The sequence below is a fragment of the Onychomys torridus genome, chromosome 5, assembly GCF_903995425.1.
Source record: "Onychomys torridus chromosome 5, mOncTor1.1, whole genome shotgun sequence".
Classification (NCBI taxonomy): Eukaryota; Metazoa; Chordata; class Mammalia; order Rodentia; family Cricetidae; genus Onychomys; species Onychomys torridus.
The window spans coordinates 55,199,602-55,220,379 of record NC_050447.1 but is presented as its reverse complement, the minus strand read 5'-3'; the positions used below and the strand labels follow the sequence as shown (position 1 = coordinate 55,220,379).

Genomic DNA, 20,778 nt, shown 5'->3' with positions numbered 1-20,778 from the left:
CCTCCCAAGTAGCTGGGGTCACAGGCCTGGCTCAGTTTTCATTTCTAAAATGATGTTTTTATTTCTTCTCTGAGTTCTGTTGCCTAATTTTGGGCTTTCCCCAATTAGGATTCATCTTTGCTCTCTCTTGCTTCCTTCATTGTGTTTCCTCCAGTTTGATCTCTCCTGAGCATCCCGCTGGCACGTGTCCGGTATCTACCCTGTCCCTTTACTTTTTCCCTCAGCTTCTGGAAGGATGGCTTGGTTGACAGAACCCTCTTCTATTCTTTTGGTGAAGTATTTGAAAGTATTTCACCTTGCTTTTGGGATTTCCCAGCTCTGTTCCCTCCTCTTACACTTGGGCTTTCTCCGTCCAGTGTCCTCATTCTCCGTAATTCTGTCCCCAGTCATTTCTCCTCACTGCCGATTCCAGTCAAGCTGGTCACTTCTGAGAATTCCTGACAACCAGAACTTCTAGCTTGGTGGCTTGCATGTTGAGTAAAGGATACCCCCACCCCCACCCCACACCCCAAACTCCCCAACCTTGGTTTAAATCTGCCTGCTGTGCCTGATAGGGTGTACCTGTTCAGTCCTTGGGGTCCGTTTGTTCCCAGAAAGCCTATTGGTTTTCTTTGCTGTTTCCTACTCAGACTTGGATACATACCAGCCTGGCTTGTGGTCATTGGTGCTGTGACCTCACATGATTATGTTCAAGGTTCATAGGGTACAAGGTTCATAGTGTGTTCTAGTTTGCTTTCCTGTAGCTGTGATAAACCAATTCTGACTTGGGGAGGAAAGGGTTTATTTTAGCTGCAGGATACAGTGCATCATTGAGTGAAGTCAGGGCAAGAGCTCAAAGCAGGAACTAAAGCAGAGTTTATGAAGGACCATTGCTTATTGGCTTGCTCAGTAAGCTGTCTTATACAGCCTAGACCCACACGCCTAGGGATAGTACCCCCAAATTGGGCTGGATACTCCTACAACAATTAGCAATTAAGAAAATGCCCCCACAGACATGCCCACAGGCCAATCTGGTGGAGACAGTTCAATTGAGGTTCCCCCTTTCCAAGTGTGTCAGGTTTATACGCAAGACTAGCCATCAAGTTTTACCCATGGGCTTTAGATTTTATCCTGTAGCTATCCTCTGTAATTAAGACTCTAGAGCTAGGCTGCCACCGCCGCCTCCTCAAAGTCTCCCATGCACTCTGTAGCACACTCCCATGCACACTGTAGGTGCCTTTTCCTCTAGCACCCCATTCAAACTGCTCTTGAACTCACTCTGGAACGGTCCATAATACACTCACCCGGACACATCTCAGCAGCAGCACTGGGCACAGTTAACCTCTTCCTTCTGACCCTCTCTGCCTTTTGAGTCCAGGACAGCATAGCTCTGGGTTTCCTAATCCCTCTAGGGCTGTACCCCCCTGGGTACAATTAGCCCCATGGATGGTTAAGGCTACAGGAGTTTAGAGGGATGCTAATTTGTCACAGGCACCTAGCTATTTCTCAGCAACTTGTTTGCGACTTCCAAAGTTGAACTCGCCCATGAACAATAGCATCTTCACACTGTAAATGGACGGAGAAGGAAGCCCTCGGAACTAGTGACTGTGGGTAACGATTAGTGGCTGGAGCAGAAAGCCAAGAGGGATAGAAAAGGAGAAGGCACTGCACTTGGCTTCCAGGAAAAGTAGGATTACAGAGGAGGTGACACCGTGCCTGTATTAGTCACTTTTCTGTGGCTATGACAAAAGTACCCTAAGGGAGGAAGAGTTTACTTTGCCTCAGTTTGAGGATATAGCAGGGGGGAGCTTCAAGCAGGGGACACATTGCATCTCCAGTCAGGAAGCAGAGAGAGAGAGATGAAAGCTAGTTCTCACTTGCTTTCTTCTTTTTTCTTTTATAGTAAGTCAAGGAGCCCATCCCATGGGATAGTGATGCCCAAGTTTAGGATGGCTCTTCCCATCTCAATCATCCCAACCTTGAATCTCCCGCCCAGACATGCCCACAGGTGTGTCTCCTAGGTCATTATAGATCCTGTCAAGTTGACAGTATTGACCATTACATCCTCCATTTCCAACCAGGCCCCTCAGAAGCTTGGAGCCTCTTCAGGCTTGATGCCTGGGGCCCTCCAACCAGCACATCACTTAGAAATCAGTGGCACCATTGCTGAGCCTTGCAGTCCCTCTGGCCCTTCTTTTCCTAAAGATACCCTCTACCCCAGGTTGACCAGTTCCCTGATACTCCAGCTTCTTGCCTTCCAGCTCCTCTAGTCATATCCCGAGTCCTCTGGGCTTTGGCCAGTCAGCCACTGCACCAAGCAAGCCACAAGTTTGCCACTCTGAAAGGTCAGCCATACCCTTGATGGAAATGGAGGATCTGCTCCCCTTCTTTGTTTCCACGACAACCACTGTCCCCTCCTCCCCTGAACTCCCTGAGAAACAAGTCTCCTCTTCCCTCCCACCTATATGCTCTGAGGCTCTTCACGATGCTCTGTGCATGGTAGCTTCCGGTGAGTGTTTATAGAACAGATAAAGTAGATAAGTGACCTAAGACTCCCCCAGGGTTTTGGTCTGGGAAAAACTTACAGTGTCATTTCCCACAGTGGCGACAGCAACAGCATGGAGACTAGAGGCCATTTGCTTTGTCTGGGTATTTTATGACTTCTGTTTCCCCCTCATTGTCTGCCTTTTCTTGTTGCTTGTCCATTGCCCGGGCCTGAGCTTCCCTCCCATCCTGCATCCTTGGGTTCATGTAGGGCAGGGACTTGAGTTCACATCTAATGTTATTATTGTAATTGGTGTTCTTAGGAAATTGCTAGGGACCCCACACTGGAGATACTATATTTTTTCCTTCTAAATTCTCATTCTGGAAAGCAAGGCCACGCTGAGCAGACAGGTCTGTTCAGCAGCTAGTGATGTCCCAAAGCCAGCAGAGAATGGGCACAGTTCATGGCTCATGCACCGCTGTGCTCACAGATGTGTGTCATGGTCATGCTAGAGTCTGTGTAGTTAATGGGAACAGCTGGTCCTTATGGGGAGCTCAGGCTGGGTAGGAAGTAACTGAATGTGCGGCACCTCCACACACCATTTCCCTCTAGCCACAGGTCTTCCTCTTGCTGCCTACCCTCTGCCAGAGAGGCTTGGCATGTCTCACCCAACCCCTTCCTTCTACTCCAAGGCTGCCATGGCCATTCATTTGACAGTGTCACAAATGTGACCAGAAGAATGAGGAGAGTGCAAATCCAGAGATCACACATGGGCTGCCTCCTTTCTCTCTTCATTGCCTCTCATTTCCTCTCAAGGAAAGCCACCCTGGACTTCTTGCCTGCCCTCAGATATATCAAGGGACCATGTGTTTCTTCTCCCAGCAGAGCCAGCCAGAAGTAGCTTCTGATATAATTTTACCGACCAGAAATACGCCCAGAAAAATGTGTCTTCTTGACCCTGTTTTCCTCACCCCCTACCAGGCCCTTGATGCAAAATTCCCTAGGAAGTTAATCCTGGTACCCTTGGCCACTCCCTGCTGTCTGTTTGACAGGGCAAGGATTCACTCTTGGAAGCCAATGAGGATATAGCCTTCTATAAACATTCTTCAAGTTTTATTTCCTGACTCAGAATTAAGGTTTCCTATCCTTATATATTCAAGACATTTTTGAAAGTTTCAGGCTCTATTCTAGATGATTTGAACTTTTGAATATTTAAAGATATCAACACAAAAGTCTGCCTGCTCTATAAAATGAAATAACCCTCACTCTCTCAAATGCTCTGCTTGGGGGCTGAGGCCACAGCTCAGTTGGTAAGATATGAGAAAGAGGACTCAAGTTCAGTCTCTAGAACTTGCATTTGGAAACTGGACATGGTACATGCTAGAAATTTTAGTGCTGGAGAGGCAGAAATAGGCGGATCCGTAGGGCTCATTGATTAGCCAGCATAGCCTAGTCAGTAAGCCTCAGGTCCAGCAATCTGTTTCAGAAAACAAAGAAAATTGAGGAGTGGCACCTGAGATTGAGTTCTGCCCTCTACATAGATGCACACAAGTGCACTCATGCATGTACACACACACACACACACACACACACACACACACACACACACAAAGTTCCACTTGGTTGGAGACACCTAGAACATTAGTCCACTGTAGCTGTCAAAGTGGTTAATGACAAATATTGAGAGGGAAACTTCTGGGGGCTTTCAGACCACTTCCCTGGGTGTGTTAAGGAAATAAGAATCATTGTGCTCATCACTTTTCTCATTGTTGGGACAAAATGCCTGAGAAAACCAACTTAAGAAAGGGTTCATCTTGGCTCCTAGTTTGAGGGGATACAGACCATCATGGCGGGAAAAACCACAGCAATGGGAGTGTAAAGCGGCATTCAGGGTCATCTCCTCAGTTAATCCTCCCTGGAAACACCCTCACAGGCATGCCCAGAGGTGTGTCTCCTAGGTGATCCCAAATCCAGTCCCACTGATAATGAAGATCAGCCCTTACAGTCCTCATTGATATTAACATGTTCACTGTGTTGGGGGCGAGCCTGGCTGTTTGGAGAGGTGGCTGCAGAAACTCAAGGCTAACAGGAGCAGGGGCTGGATCAGGAATGCACAGGCTTCAGTTCTAATCTGTGGCAAGTCACCTCCAGTGCTGTGACCCTGGAAGAGTCTCTCAACCTCTTTCAGCTTTAGTTCTTTTTCCTTTGCTGTAAAATCCAAATTCCTATCACAGTGGGCATAGAAACTGGAGAGATGAGTCAGCAGTTAGGAGCACTTCTGGCTCCTACAGAGGACCTGGGTTCCATTCCCAACACCCACATGCCAATCATGGCTCATAACCACCTGTAACTCCAGATCTAGAAGATAAGACACTCTCTGTTTGTTCCTGAGGACATCTGCACACATGCTGTGCACTCATGCAGACATACATGTATACATAGGTACTAAGTGACATGTATGTGGAAATAGAGTTAGCTAGTATGGAAACTAAACCCTGAACAAATGTAAGGTTTTGAGAAAGTAAATAAGTGTTATATCCTATAGAATATAAAAACCAACATTTTGATTCTAACCAGATGGCTTATTCATATCTTTGGCTCTTCCTGCATCAAGTGTTTAACTTATTATTATTGTTATTTTTTACATTATCCTCAGGGACAAAAAGAAAAGCACACATAGTTTTTTCTCTTGCCAGGTTCAACAAACACTTAACTGTCTCTAAGCAAGGAAGCAATTGTGTTAGGCCAGCCAGCATGAAAACTGGCCATACAGATGAGATACTTCACGTGTCATTGGCTGTATATTCATTTCCTGAAGTTACCATGTATTGGTGAAATTATTAAGGCCACTCCACGTAGTTAAAAGGGAGGTTTATTTGGTGGGGTAACTCACAAGTGAAGGGATAGGTAACCGGGTCTGGGAAAGGTGTAGCGCAGTGGCAGCGTTCTCTGGAGCTCTGCTGAGAGCTGGCCCATCCGGATCTCGGGTCTTCAGGGTCCTCTCTTGGCCTCGCCTTATAGGTGTGGCAGTTACTGAAGCCTCATTGGGGGTTGGAACTTCCAGATCTAAGCTGGAATGGTGGCTACCCACTACATCACCATGCCTGCCTTATGTAGGCCAGGTCACAAGTGGACATCTTAAGGCCCCACCCATGTGTGTTATCTTGTTCACAGATGTGATAGAATACCAAAGGCTTGATAATTATAAAGAACTGAAATATATTTGGCTTGGAATTCTGCAAGCTGGGAAGTGCATGGTTAAATGGTGAGGGCCTTGTTGCCACATCATAACATGGAGAAAGCCTCATTGTTAACTTCCCATAGAATAAGGAGCAGTGTCCGAGAGCCAGGACTGGTAACTATTATCCCCATAGGCCAATCTGGCTACTGCTTATTACTGCTTACTTATAAATAAGGTTTTGTTGTTTTTGTTTGGTTTGTCTTGGGTTGCTTGTGTCGTGTGTGTGTGTGTGTGTGTGTGTGTGTGTGTGTGTGTGTGTGTGTTATACAGGGTTTCTCTGTATAACACCCCTAGCTGTCCTGTCCTAGAACTCTCCTTGTCTGGCCTGGAACTCACAGACATCCACCTGCTTCTGTCTCTCCAGTGCTGGGATTAAAGCTGTGCATCATCACACCCTGATTGTAAATAAAGTTTTATTGTCCATTAATTTACATATTAAGCATGACTTCTCTTGCTCTGCCATCACAGAATTGGGTAGTTGTGACAGTCAGCATTGGTACACAAAGCCAGAAAGTAGGCCAAGCCCCATCTAAGAGCTGTTTAATCACAATCCCCCAGCCACCGTAACAGGCCCACGTGTGTGCTCTCTGGTGTTCTCCTGCCCAGGGGAGAGAAGCTCTTCTGCGTGTCTTGCTCTGTCCCTCCAGCTGTGGTTCCCTGAGGGCAGGTCTAAAGATGGTTATGTGTGCACCCAGTCTAGTTGCCTATTCTCAGTGAAGGTAGAGGAGAGCCACCCCGTGAGAGCCCTGAGTCTGCTTGGCAGACAGAGAACAACTCTTTCAGGTCATGGGACCCTAGAGTCTCTGGTCTTAGGGCACCTTGCAGACCACTTGGAAGGCCTGGGAGCATGCCAGAAACTTTGAACCCAGCATGGAGGGGTGTTGTGAGAGGTCTTCCTACAGGAGGTCTTGGAGGATTGACCAGGCAATGGAAAAGGCATTCACCTGGGACATTAAGGGGGTGTCACACAAAGAACAAGTCCTGGAAAGTTCTGGACGGAAGAAGCACTAAGACATGGATGAATATAGCTCTCGGCAGTCATGGCACAGAGAACGGATGCTTCTCATCAATGTCTTTGTGTGATTCATGCTTCAGAGGTGACCACTCTGCTGTCCCCCATGGTGGCTAGACTCCAGGGAATGTGAGGACAGCTGCAACTCTGCACATTTAGGAGTTGTTTATTCTATGTCAAGTTTTGTTTTGTTTTGTTGAGACATATTCTTCTTGAACCTCTAATCCTCCTGCATTAACACCCCCAAGAGCGGAGACTACAGGCTCACACTATGGCCCAATTTCCTAAGCTTCTTGTATTCCCCTGCTTAGGAATCTGAGCTGTACAGGTTAGGGGCCAGATTTCATGGCAGGCATAGGCCTTCATTAGAGCGAAACACTCAGAAGTCATCGAGTGCTTCCTGGTCTTTGGTCTCTGAATTCTTTGGCTTGGACTCAGTGTTGATCACATGAAGCTTCAGGGGATAAAAGAAGAATTTGAGATGAACTTAAATTGCCTTAGGAAAAATCCCAGGGCCATGCATCAGTGGAAATAGAGTAGAACAAAATGTGGCTTTTCTATACAATGCAGCTGTGGAAGGGAAGGAAGGATTGGTGGGCAACCACAGCAAGGATGGGCCCTAAGGAAGCAAGACACAGGCTCCATGTCCTATGATTCCATTGTATGAAATACACAAAATGAGAAAGTCCACAAAAGACTGGAGACTGGGAACTTCCCAAGTGGGGAGGAAGAGACATGGCAGCATCTACTCACTAGGCATGAGGTTTCCTTTTAGGGTGATGAAAATGGTTCAGTTATGAACAGCAACCAAAGCTAGTCATCACTGTGGATGTGCCAAATGTCATGGCATTGTTCATTTAGAAGTATTATATGTCACATCTGTTTTGTTTTAATTTTAAAAAATTTTAAAGAACTGTGTAGGAAAGAAATCTACAGGTATAAACAATATTTTGATTTTTTTTTAAAGATAAGATTTTACTATATAGAACAGGCTGACCTTGAAGTCACAGAGGTCCACCTGTTTCTGTCTCCCAAGTGCTGGGATTTAAGGCATGTACCACCATACATGACATGGTGTAGTTTTTTTTTTTAATCATAAGTCATTATAATTTTGAGAGTGTGGTCAAGCTGGACATGAACTCACAGAGCCAAAGATGACCTTGAACTTCTGAGCCTGGGGGCTTGTTGCATGCTGTGCAAGCAGTCTACCCATGAGCTACATCCCTGGCTCTCATAATGACATCTTGAGTTTGAAAAGACGCGTGAATAAAGTGCCAGTGATGACAGGCCACCTTTGTGGTCCGAGTGTGACAAGTGGCATTTGGGAACACCATGTGTGCCTTGACTGACACTCACCTTTGCTTGTCACTGACAGAGGTGGAGAAAACCCGGTGTCAACTGGAGCGAGAGCACATCCTTGGAAGAACAGGGGCGACAGATGCCCAGCAGCCTGGGCTGCTGGGGATGTTTGTACCCCAGTGTGACGAGTATGGGCACTATGAACCCACCCAGTGCCACCATGGTACCGGCTACTGCTGGTGTGTGGACCGCGATGGTCGGGAGCTGGAGGGTACCCGTACCCAGCCCGGGATGAGGCCCCCATGTAAGTGGACAGCTGTCGTGTAGACTTGAAGACCAGAATGACCTGTGCTAACCGATGCTCTACCCGGTCTCCCTGTTCACATGCTACTAGCCCTCCACCTGTCACCTTTGGCCCTCTTTCCTGCTTCTGTGAATGTTCTCCTCTTCCATCTCTGGGTATACATGTGCTCTGCGAACATTCCTAGTGAGGCCTGTGGCAGATACAGGCTTTGGACTGCTGGGCTTTGGGATAAGACAGGGATGTTGTGGTCCCTTGGCCCTCCCCAAAGCCTTGCTTACTCTAGTGGAGATACCTGTTTTTAATCTTTTCAATGACCCTTGGACCTTAATATGTCACAGGCTTTATATATATATATATATATATATATATATATATATATATATATATATATATATATATATATATATATATATATATATTTCTGAGGCAAGATATCATATTGGGAGCTGGTCTTAATTGACAATGTAGCTGTGTTAGCCAAAGAGAAACTTGAATTCCTGATCCTCTTGCCTTTGCCTAAGTGCTGGGATTACAAGTGTGTGCCACATCTGGCCAGCTCTCCATTTAGACAGCTAAAGAGAAGACCAGACAGGCACATGCCCTATGTGCACAGAAGAAAGACAGATAGTACCTGGCCAGCCTGTGGTACAGGCTGTGCCAACTCTCCCCTCCCCTTGCCCACAGGAGTTCCTTTGCTGAGCAAGTCATGGAGCCAGCCAGGGTGAAGGTCAGGAAGTCACAAGTCAAGGAGGCCAGGCCATATCAGAGGATGGATGAGCCCCAGCTAGCCTGTTGGTCTTAAGAACCAAGGTGGACGTGTTTCTGTCTGTGAGGTCAGAGGATGCCCCATCCCACAGCAGTGGACAGGGTGTGTCAGTTCTCACTCACAGCTTTCTCTAGCCAGTGGTAAAGATAGTATCACCCCTTACAGGCGGAGGTGTCAGGGCTGTGGCTCCCAGCACCACGTTGTCTCTCTCACCAGCCCAGCATCTAGCTAGAGCATAAATAATCAAGTCATTATATAAGAGGGAGCAAGGCTAGCTCTTTACCCTACTGAACCTCTAATGCTAAACTCATGTTTTGCCCTGTCTTCCTCACAAATGCACTTTGACTAGCTAAAGGCTTTCTGTCTCTGGAGTTTTCACACAGAAAATGGGGGTTGTGTGATTGGCTGGGCTATTTTCATACAAATGTGACAAGACCTGGGATATGGGTGATTTGTAGATGGGTGCATGAGCACACACACACACACACACACACACACACACACACACATGTATTCATATAAACATATATATGTACATGTTTATGTGCATGTGTGCTCTCGCACATGTATGCATAGATTCATCTGTAGGTTTGAGCATTAGAATGCACCTGTGCATTTCTGGTATTCACAACTCTCCTTCATTGACCATCTCTTGCCCTCTAGGTCTGAGTACAGTGGCTCCCCCTATTCACCAGAGACCCGTAGTACCTACAGCCGTCATCCCCCTACCCCCAGGGACTCACTTACTCTTTGCCCAGACTGGGAAGATTGAACGCCTGCCCCTGGAGGGAAACACCATGAAGAAAACCGAAGCCAAGACCTTTCTCCATATCCCTGTGAGTATCGTCTGACTAGCCCTGATGACAGTCCCAGCTCTACAGATGTGACCACATGACTATATATAATATAATATAATTAATATAATACAACACAATATAATGCAATGCTAATATGGTTAATAGCCATGCATACTGTAACATAAAATATAATATAGCGTAATACCAAGATAATGTAATACAAGATTATAATATCAAGATAATTAATAGCTAAATATACTACAGTATATAATATTGCTTGCATCAATATAGTATAACACACTATACTATAATATCAAGATAGTTAATAGCTATGAGTAATATAATACAAAACTAAGACAGTAGTTATATTTGTAACCTAATGTAGTACAATCCCCATTTGCAAATATAATGCAAATTTAACAAACAATCTACATATAAAGAAAGTCTAGCCGGGCGGTGGTGGCACACGCCTGTAATCCCAGCACTCGGGAGGCAGAGGCAAGTGGATCTCTGTGAGTTTGAGGCCATCCTGGTCTACAGAGCTAGTCCAGGACAAGCTCCAAAGTTACAGAGAAACCCTGTCTCAAAAAACCAAAAAAAAAAAGAAAAGTCTAAATGCACAACATATTCCTATTTATGAGCTACTGAAACAAATTGAGAAGTGTGGTTCTGTGCTCTGGAATCATCCATTCTGCAAGCTCGGCCTGGCAATGAGTTGATTCAGAATGCTGTGAAGATGTTCTCTCATGGTTTCTGAAAGGAGCACTATAGACTCAGCCTTTAATTTTTTACCAATGGTATGAGGTCAGCGAGGGGTTCCCCACCATGTGTTTATTCAGATGATAGAGCACCATTTGTTAAGAAAACCATATTTCTTGCTTGGCACCTGGGTACACTTGTCAAAAACACCACTTAAAGCATCAGAGAGCAGCCGTTTCTGGGTGCTCTGGTCTGCTGTGTCGATCTCTCCAGCAAACCTTATGACAGTCAGGGCCGCTCTGTCTTGATTAGAGTGGATCTCAAAGTCAGGGAGATTTGAGTTTAACTCTTTGGACTCTTTTAGACTTCTTTTTGTTTATTTTTTGAAACAGACTTATTTTGTAGCTCCGGCTAGTCTTGAACATGTTATTGTAGTCAAAGCTAGCTTTGAACTTCTTGGCTTCTCCCTCCCAGGTTCTGAGATCATAGATATAAGGAGGCACATAGCTATTGTTGTTTGCATGTTCCTGTTTTCAAATAAACTTCCTGTTCCACTAAAAAAACAAAAACAAAACATCCAGCCATGCATGGTGGCTCATGCCTTTAATCCCAGCACTCAGGGAGTGGATCTCTGTGAGTTCCAAGTTAGCCTGGTTTACCTAGGGAGCTCCAGGCCAGCTAGTGTTACATGTAAGGCCCAACAACCATCATACAAAAGCCAAACCAAACAACTTGATAACTTTGACCAAGGAGACCCTGAGTCACTGGAACTGTCACTAAGAAGAACCAATGTCTAGCAATATTAAATTATAGAATTCATTAACCTGACTTACCTCTTTCTAGTGCCCTGGGCCATCTTTAATTTTACTCTTTAAGTCTTTGTAGTACTCATTGTAGGATCTTGTACATTTCAAATGTTCATTCTTGGGGCTGGAAAGAGAGCTCAGAGGTTGAGAGTGCTCGCTACTTTTCTAGAGGACCCATGTGGTTCCCAGCACTCAAGTTAGTCAGTTCACAAACACCTGTGACTCCATCTCCAGGGACCCAGTGCTCTCTTCAGGCCTCCAAGGGCATTTGTGGTGGTACATATACAGACACATAAGCATACACACATATACATAAATAAAGATATTATTTTAAGAAAATGAAAACCAGACTGGAGATGAGAGAAGCGTGTGCGCACGCGCGCGCGCACACACACACACACACACACACACACACACACACACACGCAAGTATAAACACATGAAAAAGAGTTTTTTTTCCTGAACTATGTAGTTTCTACAATTCAAAAATAAAAACTGTGAATGGCAAAGCATATTTGCTTCATGTGAAATACTGTCTGAGGAGATATAGGCACATGGGAAGATTCCAGGCAACAAGTAGGAGAACTGGTCCCAATCACTGGTGTCACTTCCAGGCAAAAGTCATCATTGGACTGGCCTTTGACTGTGTGGACAAGGTGGTTTACTGGACAGACATCAGCGAGCCTTCCATTGGGAGAGCCAGCCTACATGGCGGGGAGCCAACCACCATCATTCGACAAGGTGAGCAAGCCAATATTGTCCCTTTGGGTGCTGTCTCTAGCAGCCCACACTGCTCTTGGAAGTGGGTGAAGGATGGAGAAAGCTGCTTGGTTTGCAAGGAGCTGGGTCCTCTGCCTCCACACTTTACCCTTTCAGCTCCTCTGGCGTTTCCCCCAGATCACCCGAGTCATTAAATCAGGGGCGTTCTGGCTGAGGTTAGCTGCTGTCCCAGGATAATAAAACTGAAACAAGGCAGGTGCCTGTGCCTTTCTCTGGAAGTTTACACAGTCCATCTTTGTGGCTCATGAGACTAAAGTCACCATTCCATTCTTTTCTGTGGCTTCTGAGCCTGTGGTTGCCTCTCACAGAGTCTGCTCTGCTGCCGTGTGCTCCGTAAGGGTTTTTATCAAAGGCAGTGGATGGAAGGGATAGTCAAGAAACCCACAAGCATATTGATAGATACTCACCTAGAAGGTGAAGACTATTTATTTATTTGGTTTTTGAAACAGGGTCTCTCGTGTAAGCCAGGCTGCCCTCAAACTCATTAAATAGCTGAGGATGACCTTAAACTCATGATCTTCCTGCTTCTACTTCCCAAGTGTGAGGATTATATACCTATACCACCACTCAGCTTGCTTATTTATTTATTTGCGTCTTCAGTCTAACATTCTCCCAACTGAACTATTTTAACTACCATTTGTTTATTTTAACCCAGCATGCAGCAGCCGTGCCTAGCCTGGAAGTCCCGCCTCTCTTACCTCTTCCTCCCTGGAAGTCCTGCCTCTCTTACCTCTTCCTCCCTGGTACTGAGTTACAAGTGTCTCACCACAGCCAGCTCTGGAAGTCGAGTCTGTTCCCAAGGCTGTGCTGGAGTTAATGAGTTGTCATTTCAATGTATAGCATCTTGGGATGGGAGTAGTTTCTCTTCCATACTTGAACACACCTTTCTTCTCCCTAGTTCTAACCTGGAGCCCAACTAGCTGGGATCACCTCTCACAGAAAACTCTGTTTTGGTTAATTTATGATAAAGTGTGTGTTGTGTTGACACAGACTAACTTCAACATTTCACTTCATCCAGATGTCTGCTCGAACAAAGAAATATACATCATTTTAATACCTTCATTCAATAAATGCAGAGTAGCAAGGCCCACTGCTGTAGGCTGGTCATCCCAGCTGTTTGAGAGGCTGAGGCAAAAAGACCACAAGTTCAAGGTTTGTCTGGACTACAGAATGAGCTCCAGGTCAGCGTGGGCAACTTGTGAGACCCTGACCCCAAATGAAGAGTTACAAGAGAGCTGGGAGATATAGCTCAGTGCTAGGGCATTTGCCTAGCACGTGGGAGGCCCTGGGTTCAATCTTCAGTTTGTTTGTTTACTTTTTTAAAACCTGTTTCACACGAGCATGTTTAATCATTTTACCAAAAATGCCAGAATCTGTAAAAGGTCCCTGTACTGAAATGGTCAAGGAATTTGAGCTGCGTCAATCATGACTCATCGGTTTTGGGATAATGTTTGCTCTGAAGGCATGATCATGCTGACATGAAGTCCTCTACTTCCTCTGCAAACTGTTTAGGTGGAAGACATACCTTACCTTTGAAATATCAGCCTTTTTTTACATTTCCTTTAACTTGGGAGGCCTTTCAACTTCTAATTTAGCACCCTCTAACAGTTAATATTCTGTAAGGATCTACCCCATGGCCATTTCCCTTCTTCCTTGTTTCCTTCCTTAGAGATAACACATCAGGATTCCTCCAGCTGAGGCTGAGTGAAATGGCCCTGCCTTTGCACTTGGCTCTAGAATCCTTTTCTGGAAGCTGACATGGTATTTAGCTTTCATGTTCTGGCTTAAGGAAGAGGATTTTGACAAGTCCTTCTTGCCTCTCTGTTGAAAATGTTGTTGTTGTTGTTATCTGTGATTTGATTTCAAAATCTGGTAGAAGAAGGGAAACAGGTCACTGTCTGCTATTTCCTGTTGCTTTTGGCACCGGAAATCTGCCCAGGGACTTTTAAGTGCAGTGAGCGCTGTAAGAAAGGCTAAAATTGACTAACTGTGAAAGCACACAGAATTAACCAAAAATGTGATCTCAACCAAGACCAACTTCCAGAGCAGTTCTGGGGAGGTGTTGGAGAAATGCTTTCTTCGCCTCCTGAGGTCTCCTTACTAGGTGTTATACTCAATTTCCTTTCCACACAGCAGTAAGGGAAAACCTATCCCCTTGCCATCTCCTTTTCTTCAACACAGTTAGGTTTTTCCAGTCCATTCCTCAGAAAGGTGTAGCCCACAGAGCCGTATTCTCTTGGTTGGAAGGAGAAATGGTTCTGTGGCTCTTGGGTTTGAGATCAGGACCAGGGTTATGTAGAAGGTGATAGTGTGATGCCAGCTCCTAAAGGCTTCCTCTGGTGCCCCGTGAAGACACTCGGGGCTGCTCCTCTCCCCACAATGTTCAAGAGCTGCTCAGGGTGATCCCACAGGATGGGCTCACTTCCAACTTTTCCCCAGATTCAGTGGCTGTGTATGTGTGTGTGTGTGTGTGTGTGTGTGTGTGTGTGTGTGTGTGTTCTGTTTGAAAGCCACAGAGAGCCCCTGGGAGGCAGTTTCATTGTTCCTGGGCCTCTTATGGTGTGGGAAAGAGCTGTACTTTATACAGTACTTCTTTGGGCATGAATAATAAACCATATGTTAACCATTTGTGGTTCTGAATCACCGTCCTCTGGTTGGGCTCCTGCCAGAGGCCTGTGGGGGTGGGGTGCACACACATGTGCATGCCAATATCAGGTGATTATGATTACTACAATCACTCTCCAACTTTCTTTCTTTTCTTTTTCTTTCTTTCTTTCTTTTTTTTTTTTTTTTTTTTTTTTTTTTGAGATGGGGTCTCTTACTGAATCTGGAGCTCATCAATTGGGCTAGCCTGGAGGCCAGCAAACCCCAGAGAATCTCTTGGTTTTTTGCCTGCCCAATGCTGGGATTATAGGGGGCTTTGCCACACCTGGCTTTTTTATGGGTGCTAGGAATTGAACTTAGGTCTGCATGCTTGCACAGCAGACACTTCATGGACTGAGCCATCTCCTTAGCCCCCAACAGGAACTTTGCTGTTCCCTCACCAAGCCGAGTCTAGGAAAGGCTGAGGTGAGAGGTTGACTTGCTTGTGTATGGATGGGAGTGTGCAGGGATGATTTTCTCAAATGCCAGATGCCTGGGGCAGTGCAGCCTGGTGGGGTCCCTTCCTACTCACTCTCCAGCCAAGCTAAATAAATGGCTGTCAGAGCTCCTCTGCTTAGGACAGGAGAGAATCTCAAGGACGCCAATAAATCCTACAATGTCATTTCCTATTTTTAACTTACAGTGACTTACATGGAATATTTATTTCACAGTGCCAACCTGTGTCTTGATAGCTGTCACTATTCAGTGAGGATTGTGGGGAATGTAGTTTGTAATCACCAAACACCTTCTTTTTATGCTTTACACCCTCATTCAAGTACTAACAGTGTGTTCGGCAATGTTATTTCTTGAAATGCCTCCTGCCCTGTAATTACTAAGGAGGAAAAATCTACCATTCTGTCTTCACTTAAGATTCCATGTCTCTGTCCATCTGAGAGATATACTGTGAGTTCCTTACCTCCCTCCTCCTTCACCGAGGGCTCCTCCTTCACTCTCAATGCTCTCTGGCCATAGGAAAGTACTTGCAGTCACCTGCAGTCTTCTTTATATCTGAAGACACTTCTTCAAGATCTTTGATAAACTCTCATTGGTCCTTCAGGAGCCAGCTTCTTCGACAAGTGCTCACTTCTCAACCCTTCCCTGGTGAACTTCAGTCCTTCTCTGACCCTGTATCTCTATCTGCTCATTGAAACTAGACTTTAGTTTGGATGGTGGTTGGCTGTGGGCTTCTTAATGGACAGGGCTGCATCTTTGTCACAGTGACCTTCCAGGTGCGGTACCCAGTGGATAGGCGAGGATGGATGGGTAGCATTTTTTAATTTATCACTTGGAAGATTACTCATCTTATAAACAGTAAGGACTTTCATGTTCCCATTTGGTTTCTCAAGGTTTGACCACCATGCCTAAGACAACTGAGTAAACCAGAAAACTCATAGGCTAGGGTATGACTCAGTGTTTCCTTCTAGACCTTGGAAGCCCCGAAGGCATTGCCCTTGACCATCTTGGCCGCAACATCTTCTGGACAGACTCTCAGCAGGATCGAATAGAAGTTGCAAAGATGGATGGCACACAGCGTCGAGTGCTGTTTGACACGGATTTGGTGAATCCCAGAGGCATTGTGACAGACTCTGTAAGAGGGTATGTTTGCCTACACACATGTGTCAGTCTCTTCTTTTAGTCTCTGGCTTTCTTGGATGGTCTCAGAGGAGGTTCTAATGCCAGCATTGCTCTCCTGAGATGTTTCATCCATGCAAGATGAAACCAAGGCTACAAGCTGATGAGCTGTGGGCACAGTGACCACAATGTGGACTTCGTGCCATGGCCCAGTTTCACATTTTTGTCAAGAGACTCTGGAGGGTGACAGCTTAGAAACTGAGTCATTTCTCACATGCATCTCCATCGCTACTTTGCTGGTATCTACACCTTGCTTTAGTCAAACCACATTGCTCCACTGTGGCCTCCTGCATAGGTTTATTACTCAGGGGATTACTGTTTGTTTATGTCAGGTCCAAAATGGATGTGTGTGCATGTGTGTTTGGTAACAAACCTTGTATATCATTCTTCAGGCAGTGTCCCACCTTTTGCAGCTTGAGCAGGGTCTCTCACTGGCCTGTCCCTCCCCCAGTAGGGCAGACTGGCTAGCCAGAGAGACCCCGTGACCCACCTGCCTCCTTCTCCTCAGCCCTGGGATCACAAGCCTCAGCCACCACACTCAGCCTTCTTCTTTCTCCCATAGTACTGGGGATTGAAGGCTGGTCCTCACTTTACCCGCTGAACTGCCCTCTCCTCCCCACCCAAGGATTTCCAAGTTTTCTTACTAGCTTTCCCAAGATACTGTAAAGGAAATAGAATTTGTTAGCAACAGATAACTCAATTTGAACAAAGAGCCAAGGTAACCCTAGAATCTCTTTTAGCATCTCAGGGTCTCACTTAGCTGGGCTGTTTTTCTGTCTGCTGAGCTCTGCCTCCCTGGTTCCCTGAAAGTATTTTCAGGCTCTTGCTTCCTTTCTCCCCTATTACCTCTTCAGAAACCTTTATTGGACAGATTGGAACAGAGAGAATCCCAAAATTGAGACTTCTTACATGGATGGCACCAACCGGAGGATTCTTGCACAGGACAACCTGGGTCTACCCAATGGCCTGACCTTTGATGCATTCTCCTCTCAGCTCTGCTGGGTGGATGCAGGTAACAGGAAGCTTGAGATCATGTGCATATAGTTCTTCATTTTCTTATTGTTCTTGCTCTAGAGATGGCAGACCTCATCCACAGCCTGTTTCTGTATAGAGAATAAGCTCAGAATAATTTGTATACTGTTAAATGTTACCATTTTAAGTGTTATAAATACCTGGTATCATCTTTGTTTTGCCTTTTGGCCTACAGAACCTGAAACAATTGCTATATGGCTCTATAAAAAATGGCCAACTCCTATTTTGGTGGAAGGTTACTGAGGGTTAAATTTAGGACCCTGTGTATGCTGTGTCTCCAGAGATAACAGAAAATCCTGCATAGAGTCCCTGGTGGGCTCCTGCTTCAGCTGTGTAGAGTGTCCCTCAGGCTTGAGATGAAATGTGGGAACAATGCTTATCCAGGAGGCCCATCCTTCATCTCTCCCTATGAAAGTCTGTGGTTGAGTGCCTTCTCTGTCCTACAACTGATTAGGACCAAGAGTGAGGTGTGAACACTTACATGCTTCTATAAGCCTGTGACAGCCATCCTGCAGGTGGCAGTGGCAGGCCAGTCACAGCTGCTGATCTGTTGCAGTTCTTCAGAGCCCCAGCTCTGGGAAGAAAGGGTCCGAAGAGGCTTAGAGGGGAGGGACTTGAGCAAAAGCCAGAAGATAGCAGGGTTCCTCCAGAGACAAAGGGCTGGGAAGGCCAGGACAGGCTGTGGCTTCTCTGCCTTGGCTCACATCTTCTTAGTAGGGCCAGGTGTGGGTGCCGGAACTCAGGTGGGTGTAGGTTGATGAAAGGGAATGTCAGCACTGAGGATCCAGCCCTCTGTGTTGCCCAGGACATGGCATTGCAACGCTGCACTCCGCCTCCCTTGTCTTTCAGACCCTTCTTTTCTGACACAAAGGGCCCATTTCTTATATGAACAATGACCAACTTGTGTTTGTTCCACACAGGCACCCATAGAGCAGAATGCCTGAACCCGGATCAGCCCGGCAGACGCAAGGTTCTCGAAGGGCTCCAGTATCCTTTCGCTGTGACGAGCTATGGGAAGAATTTGTACTACACAGACTGGAAGATGTATGTAGGCTGCTGTCATGTGGGCTGGGCAGAACTTTGTCCTTCCCATTGTCTATGGAGGCCTTTGCTCTGGCCTCTTGTCCTAACCTTTGACCTCCAGTGATGCCTGCTTTTCCCCTCCTCCTGGCTGTCAGGAGATATAGAAAAAGATAGAGGAAGAGGGCTAGCAAATCTCAGAGAGGAGCAGAGGTGCCATTAATAATACCTGAACCTGGGACTTCCTGAGCATGTCTGTTCTCTCCCCAGGAGCTGCCTGGTGGGCTCCATGATTACGTCATACCTCTTCATCAATGTAGTTTCAAAAACTGCAGTAACCCTGCAGCTACTTCTGGACCAGACCTTCCTACAAAGGGAGGGTCCCAACCAGAAGACAGCTGGCCAGGAGAGCCTATATGTCCCCTAGAATTTAGAGCAGAGGGGAAAGCTAGGCTATTTTGGCTTTTACTGTAAAAAGGCAATGAACTACAGGCTTGGCCCAGCCCAAGGGGAGGAATACAGAGAGCAAGACGCCATTTCTTCTTCTCTTCTAAACCACAGGGGGGCTGTAAGCCACTGAGAACAGTTCAAGCCATCAGATGCATGCTCACTCTCCGTGCTTTGGTGCTTTGCAGGAATTCAGTGATTGCCATGGACCTTGCTATATCCAAAGAGATGGATACCTTCCACCCCCACAAGCAGACCCGGCTCTACGGCATCACCATCGCTCTGTCCCAGTGCCCCCAAGGTAACTCATCCTTGCTGCTGAAGGTGGGGTCAACCCTCAGAGTCCCTAAGTGTATCATGGTGGCTTAAATACACCCCTAGGCGCCTTCCTGTAGAAAGCTCAGCTTGAGCATCCTGGCTATCCCTTCTTGAAGGATTCTTTAGTCCATCATTGCTTTCTCTGGTATCTGGGGGTGGGGGTGTCCTGAGGCTCAAAGCCTACATGCTGTTGCTAGTGGCCACAGTGGATGAGATGTGGTTACTTCTACCAAGAGTCTTCATTATTGAATGGGGAGCCAGAGACACAAATGAGAAGCATAAAGTTATGGCATAGATGTGGTCAGGAAACATCCTGAGTCTTGGGCTGAGTCTTGAAGTGTACAGTCTTCAGGTACCAAAATGGAACTCACTGTTGAATCACTGATATTTTTAAACATTCACCACCCATTTGGCCTAATAAAAATGAAAGTGACTTATAAGAAAAATGGCAGGGCTGGGAAGATGACTCAGCAGCTATAGTGCATGCTTGCAGGCGTAAGGACCTGAGTTCAATCCCCAGAGTCCACATAAAAACGAGCTGGACCGGTGACATGTTACTACAACAATGGGGAGGCGAAGACAAGAGGATCCTTGGGGCTCACTAGCCAGCCAGCCTAGCCTACTGGAAAATTCCAGGCCAATGAGAGGATTCTGTCTCAAAAGGGAGACAATGCCAACTGAGGTTGTCTTCTGACCTCCACATGCACGCACACACACATGTGCCTACATATATTATACATGGATATGCATGCATGTGTACACACACACACACAATGCAAATATACATTGCTTCCTGTGGCCTAGACATCTTAGATGTTTCAACTCACAGTTCTAAGTTCCTTTTGTTCATTAGTTCATGTAAGTTGTCTTGTGTGGTGGATGCTGTTATTTTCATATCATGCATGTATGAGGAAATGCAAGCATCGAGCTCAGAATCATGCAGTTACAGCAGCAGGGCTGCAGGTGGGTCCTCGTGGCTTGGATCCGGAGTCTGTGTTCAACTGTGCCTCCTCTCAAAGGCTTCTTTCCCAAGCCATCTTCTTTCTTGCCTGCTCCTAGTTAGTAGGAGGCCATGGGTGTGTTAGATGGAAAATATCTGCTGTTTTATTTCAGCTCCATGTTGGAGCTATGTACCAGGCTTTCTCTTTGGGGGCCACCAACCAGCTCCCAAATCATGACCCAGACTTATTATTAGTTTTGAGTGCTCGGCCTAGCTTAGGCCCATTTCTGGTTGGCTCCTGTAACTTCAGTTAACCTGCTTCTCTTTACCTACCTTTTGTCTCGAGACTTTTGACTTTTCTTTCCTTCTGTATGTCCTACTTTCACTGCCTCTTGTATCTGTCTGTGTGGTGGCTGCCTGGCTTCTTGGCTTCTTGCCCTAGATGTGTTCCTGTTCTCTCCTCCTGCTGCTGCTGCTTCTTCTTCTTCTTCTTCTTCTTCTTCTTCTTCTTCTTCTTCTTCTTCTTCTTCATTCTCTTCTCTCTCTCAAGCCTACATTTCTCCTCCTATTTATTCCTT

The 20,778-nt window shown here is 46.0% G+C and overlaps 1 protein-coding gene across 1 annotated transcript in view; it reads left to right on the top strand.

Moving 5' to 3' along the window:
- Positions 1–20,778, top strand: part of Nid1 (nidogen 1) — a 55,719-nt gene that overhangs the window by 32,565 nt on the left and 2,376 nt on the right. The window contains exons 13-19 of the mRNA XM_036188869.1: positions 8,093–8,320; positions 9,750–9,922; positions 12,003–12,129; positions 16,236–16,407; positions 17,298–17,455; positions 18,396–18,519; positions 19,131–19,243. Of these exons, the coding sequence (XP_036044762.1) occupies positions 8,093–8,320; positions 9,750–9,922; positions 12,003–12,129; positions 16,236–16,407; positions 17,298–17,455; positions 18,396–18,519; positions 19,131–19,243 (1,095 nt within the window). The remainder of the gene's footprint in view (positions 1–8,092; positions 8,321–9,749; positions 9,923–12,002; positions 12,130–16,235; positions 16,408–17,297; positions 17,456–18,395; positions 18,520–19,130; positions 19,244–20,778) is intronic.